The 16,181-nt window shown below is 40.7% G+C and overlaps 1 protein-coding gene across 1 annotated transcript in view; it reads right to left on the bottom strand.

Annotated features, from left to right (window-relative positions):
• The window catches only part of ALPK3 (alpha kinase 3), a 183,402-nt gene that overhangs the window by 142,054 nt on the left and 25,167 nt on the right, over positions 1-16,181 (bottom strand). Inside the window, exon 3 of the mRNA XM_069765556.1 lies at positions 12,464-12,585. Coding sequence (XP_069621657.1) covers positions 12,464-12,585 — 122 coding nt within the window. The remainder of the gene's footprint in view (positions 1-12,463; positions 12,586-16,181) is intronic.

The raw sequence follows: 16,181 nt of genomic DNA, 5'->3' as shown, positions 1-16,181 counted from the left end.
GAAAAGTAGAGTGTTGGAAGGATAAACCCTGTGCACATTAAATGTGCTTTTTAATACTTTTTTATGTGTTTTTTAAGCATTTTTAGTGCATTCAATTATATGTATAAAAAATACCTCAGCAAAAATGCTGAAAGAACTAACATGCTGCATTTAGAAAAAAAAACACAAAAAAAATGCCGAAAAAAAAAACGGTACCGGAGATATCCGTGTCCGTTTGTCCGTGTGCATACTATGGTGTATACTACGTGTGGCAACCGTGTGCCGCATCTGTACCACAGGGACAGCCACGGGGGATGAAGCGCTACAGTAAGTGCTGTTCCCCAGCGGCTGGTGCTGAAGACGGCTGTGATCATTCTCCCCTGCTTTACTGCGAGCAAAGGAGAATGATGAGCATTATATTAAAGTCCAGATGACAGCAGGTGGTGGCTTTTGGGACTGTTACCCCATCATCAAACACTTGCTGCCTCTTATAACAGTGACAGTAGATGCGGATGATTGGGGTATTCCACAGCTGCGATCGTTTGGAAATAAATGAATGAAAAACCCAACGGGGGTTCCACCTTATTTTATTGAACCAACCAGACAAAACTCACAGCTGGGGGCTACACCCCCCATCTGTCAGCTTCTGCAAGGTGGGCTATCAAGAATAGAGGGGACCCAACGCTTTTTTCTAATTATTTTAATAAATAATTTGAAAAAACAGCCTTGCTAAAGCTCACAGCTGGGGGCTGCTATTCTCAGACTGGCAAGCAGCCATTTCTATAGGCCTACAAATAAAAAATGGACCAGAAGGCGCTGCACTGTCACCTGAAGTTAATTGCAGCAAATATAAGGACGAAGCCACTCTTATTCATCCAGAAAATAATGTATATAAGAAAGAATATCTAAAATATTTGCGCTAAAAAACTCAGTTAAAAGCTGACTCCTTCCTCAGGATCCCTTAGGAAGGAATCAGTGACTCCAAAACGCTTAGGATAGCATGGTCCTGTGTGCGCCCTGTAGCCGGTCACGTGAAGGTATCACGTGTCAGTGACGTCACGCAAGGTCCTGTACCTTGCCGGCTTTGTTTTTTCAAACTAAGCCACCACTGCCAGTGCACGGCAGATTTGGAGTTTCTAAGGGGTACGCTAGTCACCGGCCGGGACAGCGTCCCCTGTACTACTATTTACCACTTACTACCACTCTCTGGTATCTGGCATTATTGGGACAGAAATCCAAACAAGAAGCCAGACACACGTTCTACATCATACAATAAAAGGACCTTTCCAGACGCAACAGTCAACATCTGAATACAGTCTTTAGGATCGAGGTAATTACACATTGTCATTTATTTGGACATTAATGTGAGATGGAGACGGTGTTTTCATATATTTTCATTTATTTATGCTTTTAACTGTGTTTTTTAGCGCAAATATTTTAGATATTCTTTCTTATTGCTATAGGCCTCTTCAGCCTAAAACAGCAGCCCGCAGCTGCCCAGAAAAGGGGTATCTATTAGATGCTTCTTTTCTGACTCTTTGCCGAGCTCTTCCCACTTGCCCTGTATAGTTTTCAACCAGGATGGTGCCAAAATGCGACCGTCCAGGCTGAAAACCACTGGTGAATGAGCTGCTGAGAACGCAGCATCATTCACCAGCGGTGACATTATCGAGACCGGGCTGAACTGAAGTGACCTCTGGACCATGAGAAAAAGCCGGTGATGATGTCACAGCTGGTGAATGATGCTGCGCTTTTAGCATCTCATTCACAAGTGGTGTTCAGCCGGGACAGTCGCCTCTTGGCGCCGTCCTGGTTGAAAACTATTTAGCCCCCAGACATGGATTACAGAGTGGGACACAATGACGGACAGGTATGGTATATTGTTGGTGTATTATTTTATTTTATTTTTTATTGGGGAATTAGGTGTTGGAGTAAGTATGGTTTAATTTAAAACAATAAAGGAGTCTGTAATTTTTTAAAATAAAGGACTTTATTCTGGCCATGTCTTGTAACATTACAACTATAGGATTAGTAATGGATAAGTGTCTTATAGACACCTCTTCATTACTAAGCCGTGGGCTTGATGTCACCTAAAAGGTGACATTAACCCCACAAATATTACCTCACTTGCCACCGCTACAGGGCAAGTGGAAAGAACCGGGCAAAGTGCCATAAAAGGCGCATCTATTAGATGCGCCTTTTCTGGGAAGCTGCTGGGTGCTGTTTTTAGGCTGGGGGGCCCTATATCAATGGCCCCTTACCAGTCTGAGAATAGCAGCCGACAGCTGAAAGCTTTAGCAAGGCTTGTTGTCAAAAATGGGGGGGACCCCATGCCTTTTTTTAAATTATTTATTTAAATAATTAAGAAAACAGCATTGGGACCCCTCTATTCTTGATAACCAACCTTGCAGAAGCTGATAGCTGGGGGTTGCAGCCCCCAGCTGTAAATTTTGTCTGGTTGGTTCAATAAAATAGGGGGCAACCCACGTCAGGTTTTTCATTAATTTATTTCGAAATGATCACAGCCGGCAGCTGTGGAATATACCGATCATCCGCACCTACTATCACTGTTATTAGTGGCAGCAGGGTCGGATGATGGGGTAACAGTCCCAAAAGCCACCACCTGCGGTCATTCGAACTTTAATATAACACTCATCATTCTCCTTTGCTCGCTAGCAGAGCAGGGGAGAATGATCACAGCCGGCTTCAGCACCAGCCGCGGGAAACAGCGCTTGCTGTAGCGCTTCTTCCCCGATACCGATGTGTGTCACACAGGGGACATCAATGTGTGTTCTCCGTGTGCACTTGTGTGGGATGTTTTGCCGTCCGTGCTGACGGCAAAAAGCGGACAGGTCAGCATGTTTTGCTGACGGACACATGGTCCATGGAAACACACTGACATGTGCACAGACCTATTCATTTGAATGGGTCTACGTGTGTACGTGTTTTTGGTACGTATGAAAACTGTCACCACATGTACCGGAGGCTTGGACATGTGAAAGGGGCTTGAATAAGATTTTGCTGCTAATGCAAAATGCTCATAAAAAAGTCAGCAAAAATGCTGTGTGTGAACATACTCTAAAGAGCTATTTTTATCTGAGAATTATATGGTAAAGCCACAGTATAAATGAGGGTCTAGATTTTCTGTAAATATCTGAAATGAGATTACTCCTTTAAAAGGGTTGTACGGGACTTTAATGTTGATGTTCTATCCTTAGGACAGATCATCTATATTTGATTGGTAGGGGAGTGACACCCACGGATCAACAGTTCCTGGTGCCAGCAGCCGGATTTGCTCAGATACAGAGCTGCACACCACAGCTCCGTCAACTGTATAGTGGCTACAGCCAGGTACTGCACATTTGCCCACTAACTGAATCAATATGGGGCAGTGCGCAGCAGTAGCCACTATATAGTTGACAGAGCTCTGTAGTTAAGCTCTGCAATTTAGCACATCCGCATGGCGCTACTAGGAATAGTTGATTGCCAGGGATGCTGGGTGTTGCACCCCCAATGATCTGGTATTAATTATCTATCCTAAAGATAGGCCATCGACATAAGAGTTGTGGACATGCCCTTTAAGTTGGTAAGTCATTTTAATAAAAAAAGACAGGAAATTGTATACAAATTATTATGGAATTTACAGTACTTGGGTTCTTCACTTCTACTATCCTTTGCATATATTTTGCCTTACTTTTTGTGTGATAGTAAAGACAAAAAATTACTTCTATAACTTGTAGGTATATTATTATTTACCAAATCATATGCTTTCAAATAAAATTTGTGCAAACACCAATAGCTAATAATAATTTTATTTATATAGTGCCAACAAGTAGCTCAGAGTAGATCAAAGATGCTAAAGTTTGAATGGAATCTGTCACCAGATTTTTGCTACCCCATCTAAGAGCAGCATTATATAGGGGTTGAGACCCTGATTCCAGCGATATATCACTTACGGTGCTGCTTTCTGAAGTTTTGATAAAATTATGGTTTTATCTGCTGAAGATCTAGCAGTTCTCTGAATGCTAAGCTATGTATATAACTCTGCCTACACCACTATTTGGCAGCTTTCTGTGTACACTGTGCATAGGCAGAAAGCTGCCATTCAGTGGTGTGAGCGGGTGTATACAGGAGGTCATGAATTTGGAGGACTACATGGCAGCACGTTTACTAGTCATCTAGCGATAATCTCCTGCTGATAAAACTGTGATTTTATCAAAGCTGCAACAATCAACCCAATAAGTAAAACATTGCTGGAATCAGTGTCTCTGTCTTTACATTATACTACTTTTACATTAGGTGTCAACAATCTAGTGACAGATTCCCTTTAAGGATGTGTTTGCCTTTAAATATCACTTTGGAATTTAAAGTGAACCTGTCACCTGAATTTGGCGGGACCGGTTTTCCGTCATATGGGCGGAGTTTTCGGGTGTTTGATTCACCCTTTCCTTACCCGCTGGCTGCATGCTGGCCGCAATATTGGATTGAAGTTCATTCTCTGTTCTCCGTAGTACACGCATGCGCAAGGCAAGATTGCTTTATGCAGGCGTGTATTACGGAGGACATAGAATAAGCTTTAATCCAATAAGATAAATAGACCTGCTGCTGTCTAGAAAGATGCGCCACATGTCTGGATATGCAAAGCCGCCAGATGCGGTGGTGCGCACATAGTGGAGATGGGATTTCATAAAATCCCCTCCACTATGCTGTAACATCTAGACGCTGCAGCTGTACGCAGCGTCCAATCCGCATCAAATCCTGATATAGTACGCCCAGTGGAAACATACCCTAAGTCTCAATGACAATGGTGATGGTGCAGGTTTAAAGCCGATGACCAAGTGCCACACATATACGGCGTATGGCCATTAACAGGTTAAACATATTTTTATTGTGTAATAGTACAGATATGTAAAAAAAGACACCTAGTTGCACTAGCACAACTTTAGATTTATTTTCCCTCATTGAACACAGTCGGAATCACCGCATCCTATACATAGACATGTTGCGGTCTATAAAGACGCGCCACATGTCCAGTTATGCAGGTCTGCCACCTGTGTGTTTGTACGCATAGTGGAGATGGGATTTCTTAAAATCCCATCCACTATGCCGTAACATCTGGACGCTGCGGATTGGACGCTGCGGCTGTACGCAGTGTCCAATCTGAAGCAAAAACTCAAGCAATACGCCCCGTGGAAACATACCCTAAGATTGTTTGCACATTGGAAGCAGGGGCATACCCAAACATTTCTATGTACCACTACAATATGTCTGTAAAAAAGAATACAATTTAGATCTTAAGACAGAGAAAATCCACTTACAATAATAGTGCACTGGTAGAGTTTCTGCATTCTAGGTAACAAACTGCTCACAAGAAAACTATTTTTTTTAAATCATCTAGTGAGCACTTTCTACAGGGGAAGATGATGAACACGATATCATCTCGTGTAGTTACTCAGAATATGTACTGTGTTTGACATGATCCTGTCTAAGCATTGGCACATGTCAGTATCACTTTGCCTCTGTGCAATTGATTGGTATGTCTACCCCTGATTGGGAGTCCTAGTTGTGCAACAGTTACAAAACCCTGGATTAGGATTGACCACTGGCCTATAGTAATGATATGACCTGTTTTTGTGACAATGGCGCAATTTCTGATGCAGCTGGAAATTGGTTTTGAAGACTAGTACTTCATTCTCAGTGAAGATAAGCTGACAGCATTACTAGTTACATGAAAACTAAAAAGAGATGTGTATAACTCTCTAACATCGAACATAGTAACTGATAACATAAAAAGCTATGATGACCCAAATAGGTTGGTGTGTTTGTCAGTACAGGCAGCAGGTGCCAAGCTGCTCCCGTGGATAGTTTATCTTTGGACGTCAGTGTTTGAAATGTGATCTACCACCTCTTCACACCAGCTTTAAAATCCCTTCTTTACCCCTTGTATCCAGCAGCACCCTTCTATTGCATCACTGCATTCTTCAAAGATTCATTTCATTGTTTCGATCCATATAATCTTTGCTAAGCAGCTATTATCTTACAGGGAAGTATTGGAATCATCTATGTATGATTAAAAACAAGCTTTGGTCATGTGCTAGCGCTTGCCGGGTGGCGAATGATCTGATGGTATTCTAGTAAAGTTTTTGTTTACTGCTTTTACTGTGTAAGTATTTTTGAATGTTTTTTTTTAAAGTGATGAGCAGTGTCAAGTATTGGTCCACCACCAAATGGTTTATGTTTTATATACAAAATATATTTGACTTAAAGGACAAAAGATCAAACTGTTTTGAATGATTTCTGCATTTATATTCCAAAAAAATCCAACATCCACAACATCACCCAAGTGATGCGCTGTTACACTTATAACTGGTTACCCCATCGTTTCCATAATCTGCTGTCAGTCTCTCGTATTACTGCTGAGGAATTTTAATCCACTACAGAACCGCTTTCAGACACACACAGGTTTGAGGTCCTGCCACAGCATCTCTGTTGGGTTCAAGTCAGGACTTTGACTAGACAGATCCAAAATGCTAAAGCGGTTCTCCGATGAAAACAAGTTATCACCTACCAAGGGATAGGTGATAACATAATGATTGGTGGAGGTCCGACCACTGGGACACTCACCAATCAGCAGAATGGGGAACTTTTAACCCCATTACAAAGAACCGGCAATGCTACTTCTTTTCAAATCCCAAACTGTTCTTCAACTATATCAATAGTAAAAGAATAAAAACTGAAAATGTAGGCCCCTTAAAAAATAGTGAGGAAAGAATGGTTGTAGATGACGAGGAAAAAGCTAACATATTAAACACCTTCTTCTCCACGGTATTCACGGTGGAAAATGAAATGCTAGGTGAAATCCCAAGAAACAATGAAAACCCTATATTAAGGGTCACCAATCTAACCCAAGAAGAGGTGCGAAACCGGCTAAATAAGATTAAAATAGATAAATCTCCGGGTCCGGATGGCATACACCCACGAGTACTAAGAGAACTAAGTAATGTAATAGATAAACCATTATTTCTTATTTTTAGTGACTCTATAGCGACAGGGTCTGTTCCGCAGGACTGGCGCATAGCAAATGTGGTGCCAATATTCAAAAAGGGCTCTAAAAGTGAACCTGGAAATTATAGGCCAGTAAGTCTAACCTCTATTGTTGGTAAAATATTTGAAGGGTTTCTGAGGGATGTTATTCTGGATTATCTCAATGAGAATAACTGTTTAACTCCATATCAGCATGGGTTTATGAGAAATCGCTCCTGTCAAACCAATCTAATCAGTTTTTATGAAGAGGTAAGCTATAGACTGGACCACGGTGAGTCATTGGACGTGGTATATCTCGATTTTTCCAAAGCGTTTGATACCGTGCCGCACAAGAGGTTGGTACACAAAATGAGAATGCTTGGTCTGGGGGAAAATGTGTGTAAATGGGTTAGTAACTGGCTTAGTGATAGAAAGCAGAGGGTGGTTATAAATGGTATAGTCTCTAACTGGGTCGCTGTGACCAGTGGGGTACCGCAGGGGTCAGTATTGGGACCTGTTCTCTTCAACATATTCATTAATGATCTGGTAGAAGGTTTACACAGTAAAATATCGATATTTGCAGATGATACAAAACTATGTAAAGCAGTTAATACAAGAGAAGATAGTATTCTGCTACAGATGGATCTGGATAAGTTGGAAACTTGGGCTGAAAGGTGGCAGATGAGGTTTAACAATGATAAATGTAAGGTTATACACATGGGAAGAGGGAATCAATATCACCATTACACACTGAACGGGAAACCACTGGGTAAATCTGACAGGGAGAAGGACTTGGGGATCCTAGTTAATGATAAACTTACCTGGAGCAGCCAGTGCCAGGCAGCAGCTGCCAAGGCAAACAGGATCATGGGGTGCATTAAAAGAGGTCTGGATACACATGATGAGAGCATTATACTGCCTCTGTACAAATCCCTAGTTAGACCGCACATGGAGTACTGTGTCCAGTTTTGGGCACCGGTGCTCAGGAAGGATATAATGGAACTAGAGAGAGTACAAAGGAGGGCAACAAAATTAATAAAGGGGATGGGAGAACTACAATACCCAGATAGATTAGCGAAATTAGGATTATTTAGTCTAGAAAAAAGACGACTGAGGGGCGATCTAATAACCATGTATAAGTATATAAGGGGACAATACAAATATCTCGCTGAGGATCTGTTTATACCAAGGAAGGTGACGGGCACAAGGGGGCATTCTTTGCGTCTGGAGGAGAGAAGGTTTTTCCACCAACATAGAAGAGGATTCTTTACTGTTAGGGCAGTGAGAATCTGGAATTGCTTGCCTGAGGAGGTGGTGATGGCGAACTCAGTCGAGGGGTTCAAGAGAGGCCTGGATGTCTTCCTGGAGCAGAACAATATTGTATCATACAATTATTAGGTTCTGTAGAAGGACGTAGATCTGGGTACTTATTATGATGGAATATAGGCTGAACTGGATGGACAAATGTCTTTTTTCGGCCTTACTAACTATGTTACTTACTAACTATGTAGATAAAACTGCCACGTTAGAGATAAAAGTTCCATGTTCTGCTGATATTTTGGGGTCCCAGTTATCAGACACTTGACGATCACCAATTCATAGAACCATTCTTATTCTTTGAAATTGCTTCAAAATAATCTATCAAGTACTCAAAAACATCAATGTCTGCCTTGATAAAGGCAGTTAGTGGCCAAAAATTCAGTTTTTTATGCCTAATTGATGACTTTGACAACAGAATACATTTCTTGGGGAGCAACTCTGGTGCCTTGGATTGTCATTGAGTGTGGATTTAGGCAGGCGATTTTGTGGGAAGTCGCCCCAAGAAAGCACAGAGATCTGAGAGTTTGGTAGGATAAATTTTTAACTTTGGATTAATTCTTTATCCTCTCATATATAGAGTTGATTTTGTGTTTTGGATCATTGTCTTGATACAAAAAAATATTTACAGATCATCTGAGCAGATAACTGGACATTTTCTGCTGTGTTTATGGCTTTCTGGGAGTTTAGTATTGATGATGAACCTTACAATAGGTCATCAAAATCAGAACGTCTCCCTGCATCCCCACCAATCAGCTGATTGAAGGGCTCTGTGTCACCTCCATATTTACCATGCACAGCGATGTACATGCCTGATATTGTAGCTCACTTGTCCTGGGAGATCTGGGGTTAGAAATTCACTATGTATTATGAATCACAGATCTTCCATTTAGCCTGGGCGTGTTTCATATTAAATGGATTTTGTTTCTTTTGGTGCTGAAGAGGTTAACAACACTTTCTATGCTGGCTAGAAACTTGCCACTCCATCTCACAACTATTTCTGACCTGGTCATTTTCTCTCCCGATAAAATCTAGCCAGACATTCTCTGTTTCGCCATTGAAAGTTTTGTTTCCTACTTCCTTGGAGTCGCTGTGCTGAGTTGGAGATTGCTGTTGCTGCTGGAGATTGCTGTGTGCTGTTTTTGGGTGCATGGTTTCCTCATTGTTCTATTCCCATTTGGTTTGCAAATTACTACCCTTCCCTGTAGACCTCTCTACCTTTGGTGAGTATTAGTTGCTTTTTAGTATCCCTGTTTGTCTTACGTGTTTATACATTAGTATTTCTGTCCTAGGCCTCCTGGGGATTGGGAAGGGACAGCTTAGGGTATAACGGGAGAACAGTAAGGCTGGTGGCCCAAACCTCTTCACCTTTAGAGGTACCTTTGGGAGCAGGGATAGTTAAGGTACTAGCCCTAGGGACAGTGCAGGGCCTGTTTCCCTATTTACGTACAGTCACAGAGTGACATCACTGCTGCTTATACAGATTCAAGTGAAAAGGACAAGGATGCAATACCACGTACATCAATTAATGATGGTGAAATCAATAAAATCAATAAAAATTCCAGAAAGTCCAATAAATTATGGTTCAATCCTTTTAGGATCTGAATGTTGTTTGAGTTGTTGAGGAATGATGAAAAAAATGCAGCCATAAGTTGAAGTCCCTGGGCATAATTGCAAAATCAGGTGAGCAGGATTGTTCTAATGGCTTGAAGATGTGGTGAATTGTATTATCCTCGACCCCAGTGTTTATCTCACTATGTTGTAGAATATATTATTTTTTATTTTCCTTATCTTCAATTCAGTCAACGAAATTGTGAGGCAGTTGCGAAATGTATCATCAATGTCTCTACACAACTATTGGATTAATCAATGAATCTTTTCTTTTAAGAAAGTTTTTATCTTATAATATTGCAATCATCATATTATGTAACCCTGTGTAGTAACAATTGCTCATTTTGCCTTTCTTCTCAGCTAATTCTTCTCTTTTCTCTGCTCCATGTAGGAACAGGAAGTCTCCTGTCCCTGCATTTATCACCCCCCTCTTCAACTCCTGACCCAGCTGCTTTGCTCCTCCCCCTTGCCAGGGATTTTTGCAGTGTCTTATGACTCATACAAGGAAAACTGACCTCCTGTTTCTACATAGAGCTTAGAAGGATTCAGTTAGTCAGTTTTTAATCAGGCGATGTCATAGACCTAATGGAAAAGAGAAGAATTAGCTTGGCAGAGCAATGTAAGTACACAGTGCCGTATAATATGAAGGCTGCAAAATGTTGATTGAGTGTTTCTTTAATTTAAACAGTCACTAGACTTTGATTTTATTTCAGCACTTTTCAGCTGGAAATCTCATGGTTGGGAAGTCCTTAGACTAGATATGGTGTAACGATGCATGCACTTGGGTAGCAAATCTATGCATCTGTTTTCTCTATGGAGGCAAAATAGGATAATTAACCAGTTTAAAATATTTATCCAAGTTACATTTATAGCTTAAGGGTAAGTTCATACTAGGCGTTTTTTCAGCGTTTTTTTTCTGCAGCAAAACCTGATCTCTTGACAGAAAAGAAGATGCAGAAAAAAAGTGTGTTTGTTTTTTTGCAGTGTTTTTCGCAGCGTTTTTTTTAGGTGGTTTTGGCATGCTAGATTTGTCTCTTATGCATGCTGATACAGTTTAGAATTGAAAAAAAAGTTGTAATGCAAAGAATGAGGTTTTGGCACAAAAAAACCTGCAAAAAATGATACCTGCATTTTGGTGCTTTTTTTCAGCGTTGTTTCACCAGTCACCACCCATTCAAGTCAATGGTTGAAAAACGCTGAAAAAAAGCTGAAAGAAGTCATATGCTCTATGTCCAAAAAATCATGCAGAGCACAAAATACTGATGACAAAAAAAAAAATGTGTGTGCATGAGAATTCTGAAATCTCATAGGCTTTACTGGTACTGTAAAACACAACTGAAAATTAGCTAAAAAAAAAAAGAACGCAGCAAAAATGCCAGTGTGAACTTAGCCTTAGGCCTCTTTCGGACGTCCTGATATTTACGGTACCAGAAAAACAGGTACCGGAGATATCTGTGTCTGTGTATGTAATACTTGCGGCACATGTGTGGCAACCGTGTGCCACATCAGTACCACACGGCCGGCCGGCAGGGAAGAAGCGCTACAGTAAGCGCTGTTCCATGGTGGCGGGTGCTGAAGACGGCTCTCATCATTCTCCCCTGCTCTGCCTGCATGAGCGGGGGAGAATGATTAGAGTTATATTAAAGTCAGAACGATGAAAGCAGGTGGGGGATTTTGGGACTATTACTTCCATCAACCTATACCTGCTGCCGCTAAGAACAGTGACAGCAGGAGTGGATGATGGAAGTATTCCTCACCCGCAGCCTGCCCTATAACTAAATAAATGAATAAAAAACCTGATGTGGGTTCCTCCCCTATTTTGATAACAAGCCAGGCAAAACTCACAGCTGGGGGCTGCAACCCTCAGCTGTCAGCTTCAGCAAGGTTGGTTATCAAGAATATAGGGGTCCACACGCTGTTTTTGAATTATTTAAATAAATAATAAAAAAAATGGCATTGGGTCCCCTTCATATTTGACAACCAGCCTTGCTAAAGCTCACAATTGGGGGCTGCTATTCTCAGGCTGGTAAGGGGTCATTGATCTTGGCACCCCCCAGCTTAAAAATAGCAGCCCGCAACTGCCCTTAAAAGTTGCATCTATTAGATGCACCAATTCAGGCGCTTTGCCCAACTCTTCCCACTTGCCCTGCAGCGGTGGAAAGTGGGGTTCATATTTGTGGGGTTGATGTCACCTTTGTATTGTCAGGTGACATCAAGCCAAGAGGTTAGTAATGGAGAGGCGTCAATAAGACGCCCCCGTTATTAACCTCATAGTCACATAAATAAAGTCTTTTAATTAAAAAAAATGACACAGACCCCTTTAATAATCTCAATTAAACCATACTTACGACCTCGCCTAATTCCACTGAAGCCCTTGTTCTCCTGTAATAAAACTAAAATAAAAAAAAAAAAATAATATACCTTACCTGTTGGTCGCTCTGTCCCACGCTGTAATCCATGTCTGGGTGTAAGTTTACTTACTCTTTATTAAGTATATAAAAAAATTGCGGGACATATCCAGTATTTTTCTTACCTGTTACCATGCAGATAAACTTAGCATCTGATCCCTCTGACACAGCTCTGGGTTTCAAAGTTGTTTCAAAACTTGGCTGAGTCTCTTCAGTCAGTTGGGATATTATGCTGCAGAATGTTGTCCTGGTAAGAAAAATGCATGTATTAAAAAAAAAGTCCAATAACAAGCATAGTAACACAGTGTGACACATTCAAAAGTCATTATAGAGCACTAGCCTAAGATGGTCGTAATTGAGAACTATAAAAATATATTCAAGAATGCACATTATAATAGTTACTGTATCTCTGATTCTCAGAGCTTTCAGTTTAAATGTGTTTTCCGGGCTCAAACCTGTAGTAGGTTGTAGTTTGTACTAATAAAAACAAGCTGTGTTTTTCCCCACTTTCTCCGTGTCTACTATTGAGTCTCTGATGCTGCTCCTGACCGCTGTTATTGCCTGCAGCGCTGACGTCACAACGACAGCGCCACAGCCAACAAATCAGCTCTGTCGGAATTGATGGTACAAGCCGCTCAGCGCCACTGACGTCACTGATTGGCTGCAGCACTGTCTGCATCAGGGCTACAGACAGTCACAGACACCGGGAGCAGTGGTAGAGACTCAGTCCTAAGCCTGGAGATGGTGAATAAACCACAGTTTCTTTTTTAAAGGAAAGCCCATTTAAAGTGTTTTATATGGATTATTATATTGATGGCCTATTTTTAATACAGGCCAAGAACTTAAAAACAATTTAACTCCCAGCATCACAGCTGGTTAGCTGACTGACACTTTAAAAACATAAAAATGTTGGTTATGTTGGTTATGTTTTTGTGATTTTAATATAATGACTAATAATGCTTAATGTTTTTAAGGGGATAGTACAATGTTAGAGCAAATGGACTACCAAAGCATAAACCATCAATGGTGTAGTTCCTCAAAATAAACATTAATAATTCAATTTTTAGCAAACATTTTATTCCTGGTCTGTTTAGGTGTACCCATATTCCACAATTAGTCTCTCATCATGCAATTTTTTTTTGTTTTTATGCTTTACAAACGTTACCACCCTGCCAAGCAAATTCATGTACAGTGGCATAAGGCTGAAGTTAGAAGCATTTGTATGAATTGACAATGACTAAATAAAAGCTTTAATACTAATTAATGCTGTACCACAGTTTATCTACCTCCATTAAAATCCAAATGCTAATGCACATAATAATTCTATGTGTATGGTACCCGTATGATAGCAAGCATTGTTACTTCATGCAGTCACATAGACGGCCATCGATGCCACGATTCTCAAAGAATTTTGTATATATACACAATATACAGTTAGGGCCAGAAATATTTGGACAGTGGCACAAGTTTTGTTATTTTAGCTGTTTACAAAAACATGTTCAGAAATACAATTATATATATAATATGGGCTGAAAGTGCACACTCCCAGCTGCAATATGATAGTTTCCACATCCAAATCGGAGAAAGGGTTTAGGAATCATAGCTCTGTAATGCATAGCGTCCTCTTTTTCAAGGGACCAAAAGTAATTGGACAATGGACTCTAAGGGCTGCAATTAACTCTGAAGGCGTCTCCCTCGTTAACCTGTAATCAATGAAGTAGTTAAAAGGTCAGGGGTGGATTCCAGGTGTGTGGTTTTGCATTTGGAAGCTGTTGCTGTGAGCAGACAACATGCGGTCAAAGGAACTCTCAATTGAGGTGAAGCAAAACATCCTGAGGCTGAAAAAAAAGAAAAAATCCATCAGAGAGATAGCAGACATGCTTGGAGTAGCAAAATCAACAGTTGGGTACATTCTGAGAAAAAAGGAATTGACTGGTGAGCTTGGGAACTCAAAAAGGCCTGGGCGTCCACGGATGACAACAGTGGTGGATGATCGCCGCATACTTAATTTGGTGAAGAAGAACCCGTTCACAACATCAACTGAAGTCCAGAACACTCTCAGTGAAGTAGGTGTATCTGTCTCTAAGTCAACAGTAACGAGAAGACTCCATGACAGTAAATACAAAGGGTTCACATCTAGATGCAAACCATTCATCAATACCAAAAATAGACAGGCCAGAGTTAAATTTGCAGAAAAACACCTCAAGAAGCCAGCTCAGTTCTGGAAAAGTATTCTATGGACAGATGAGACAAAGATCAACCTGTACCAGAATGATGGGAAGAAAAAAGTTTGGAGAAGAAAGGGAACGGCACATGATCCAAGGCACACCAAATCCTCTGTAAAACATGGTGGAGGCAACGTGATGGCATGGGCATGCATGGCTTTCAATGGCACTGGGTCACTTGTGTTTATTGATGACATAAGAGCAGACAAGAGTAGCCGGATGAATTCTGAAGTGTACCGGGATATACTTTCAGCCCAGATTCAGCCAAATGCTGCAAAGTTGATTGGACGGCGCTTCATTGTACAGATGGACAATGACCCCAAGCATACAGCCAAAGCTACCCAGGAGTTCATGAGTGCCAAAAAGTGGAACATTGTGCAATGGCCAAGTCAATCTCCAGATCTAAACCCAATTGAGCATGCATTTCACTTGCTCAAATCCAGACTTAAGACGGAAAGACCCACAAACAAGCAAGACCTGAAGGCTGCGGCTGTAAAGGCCTGGCAAAGCATTAAGAAGGAGGAAACCCAGCGTTTGGTGATGTCCATGGGTTCCAGACTTAAGGCAGTGATTGCCTCCAAAGGATTTGCAACAAAATATTGAAAATAAAAATATTTTGTTTGGGTTATGTTTATTTGTCCAATTACTTTTGACCTCCTAAAATGTGGAGTGTTTGTAAAGAAATGTGTACAATTCCTACATTTTCTATCAGATATTTTTGTTCAACCCTTCAAATTAAACGTTAAAAATCTACACTTGAATTCTGTTGTAGAGGTTTCATTTCAAATCCAATGTGGTGGCATGCAGAGCCCAACTCGCGAAAATTGTGTCACTGTCCAAATATTTCTGGCCCTAACTGTATATATTATATATATACATATATATATATATATATATATATATATATATATATAGGTCCTTAAAATTCCAAGGGATGATGTGTTATGGATCCACATAGGCACTAAGAGGGGATTCATGATTTAATTTACCTTACTTTTCTGTTGTATAAAAGTGGCCCCTTGGTTTGCAGGTACCATGGCTTAAAGGGAACTTGTAACCCCCCCAGGGCGTTTTTAAGTAAAAGAGCCACCTGCAGCAGCAGCTCTGAGAGGCGGCTGAAACAGGGAGACGCAATACCTCTGGGACTTAATACAGGTATGGGGCACAATTTATAAAAGTCAATATTTCAGTATAACTAGGGATCAGAAACATAAGAGCCACCTTCACAGAATGCAGCCTTAGTGCTGCTGCAGGTGGCTCTTTTACTTAAAAAACGCCCTGGGGGTGACAAGTTCCCTTTAAATGTTAGGGAACTGCCTATGCACAGCACATTTCCAGTGCTAGAGTGACAAGGGATTTTCAAGGTAGTAAATGTATTATGTTTTATTTTGTTTCTTAATGGCATTTATTGCCTTTCAGCAAATTTTCACTGGTCCTTAAAAATTGTTTTAGTATTTAAGACCCACTGTATAATATTCAATAAGACTTGTCAAGAATAGTGACAGCATGAAGGCATGAATATAACATATAGTCATCCTTATTTCTCATCATCTGAAATACTAGGCATTCTAATAAATGCCATTTATTTTACATACAAAATTCAGATTTTTCTAAACTT

This window comes from Ranitomeya imitator, chromosome 4, assembly GCF_032444005.1.
Source record: "Ranitomeya imitator isolate aRanImi1 chromosome 4, aRanImi1.pri, whole genome shotgun sequence".
Classification (NCBI taxonomy): domain Eukaryota; kingdom Metazoa; phylum Chordata; class Amphibia; order Anura; family Dendrobatidae; genus Ranitomeya; species Ranitomeya imitator.
This window is presented reverse-complemented; position numbering and strand designations above follow the sequence as displayed.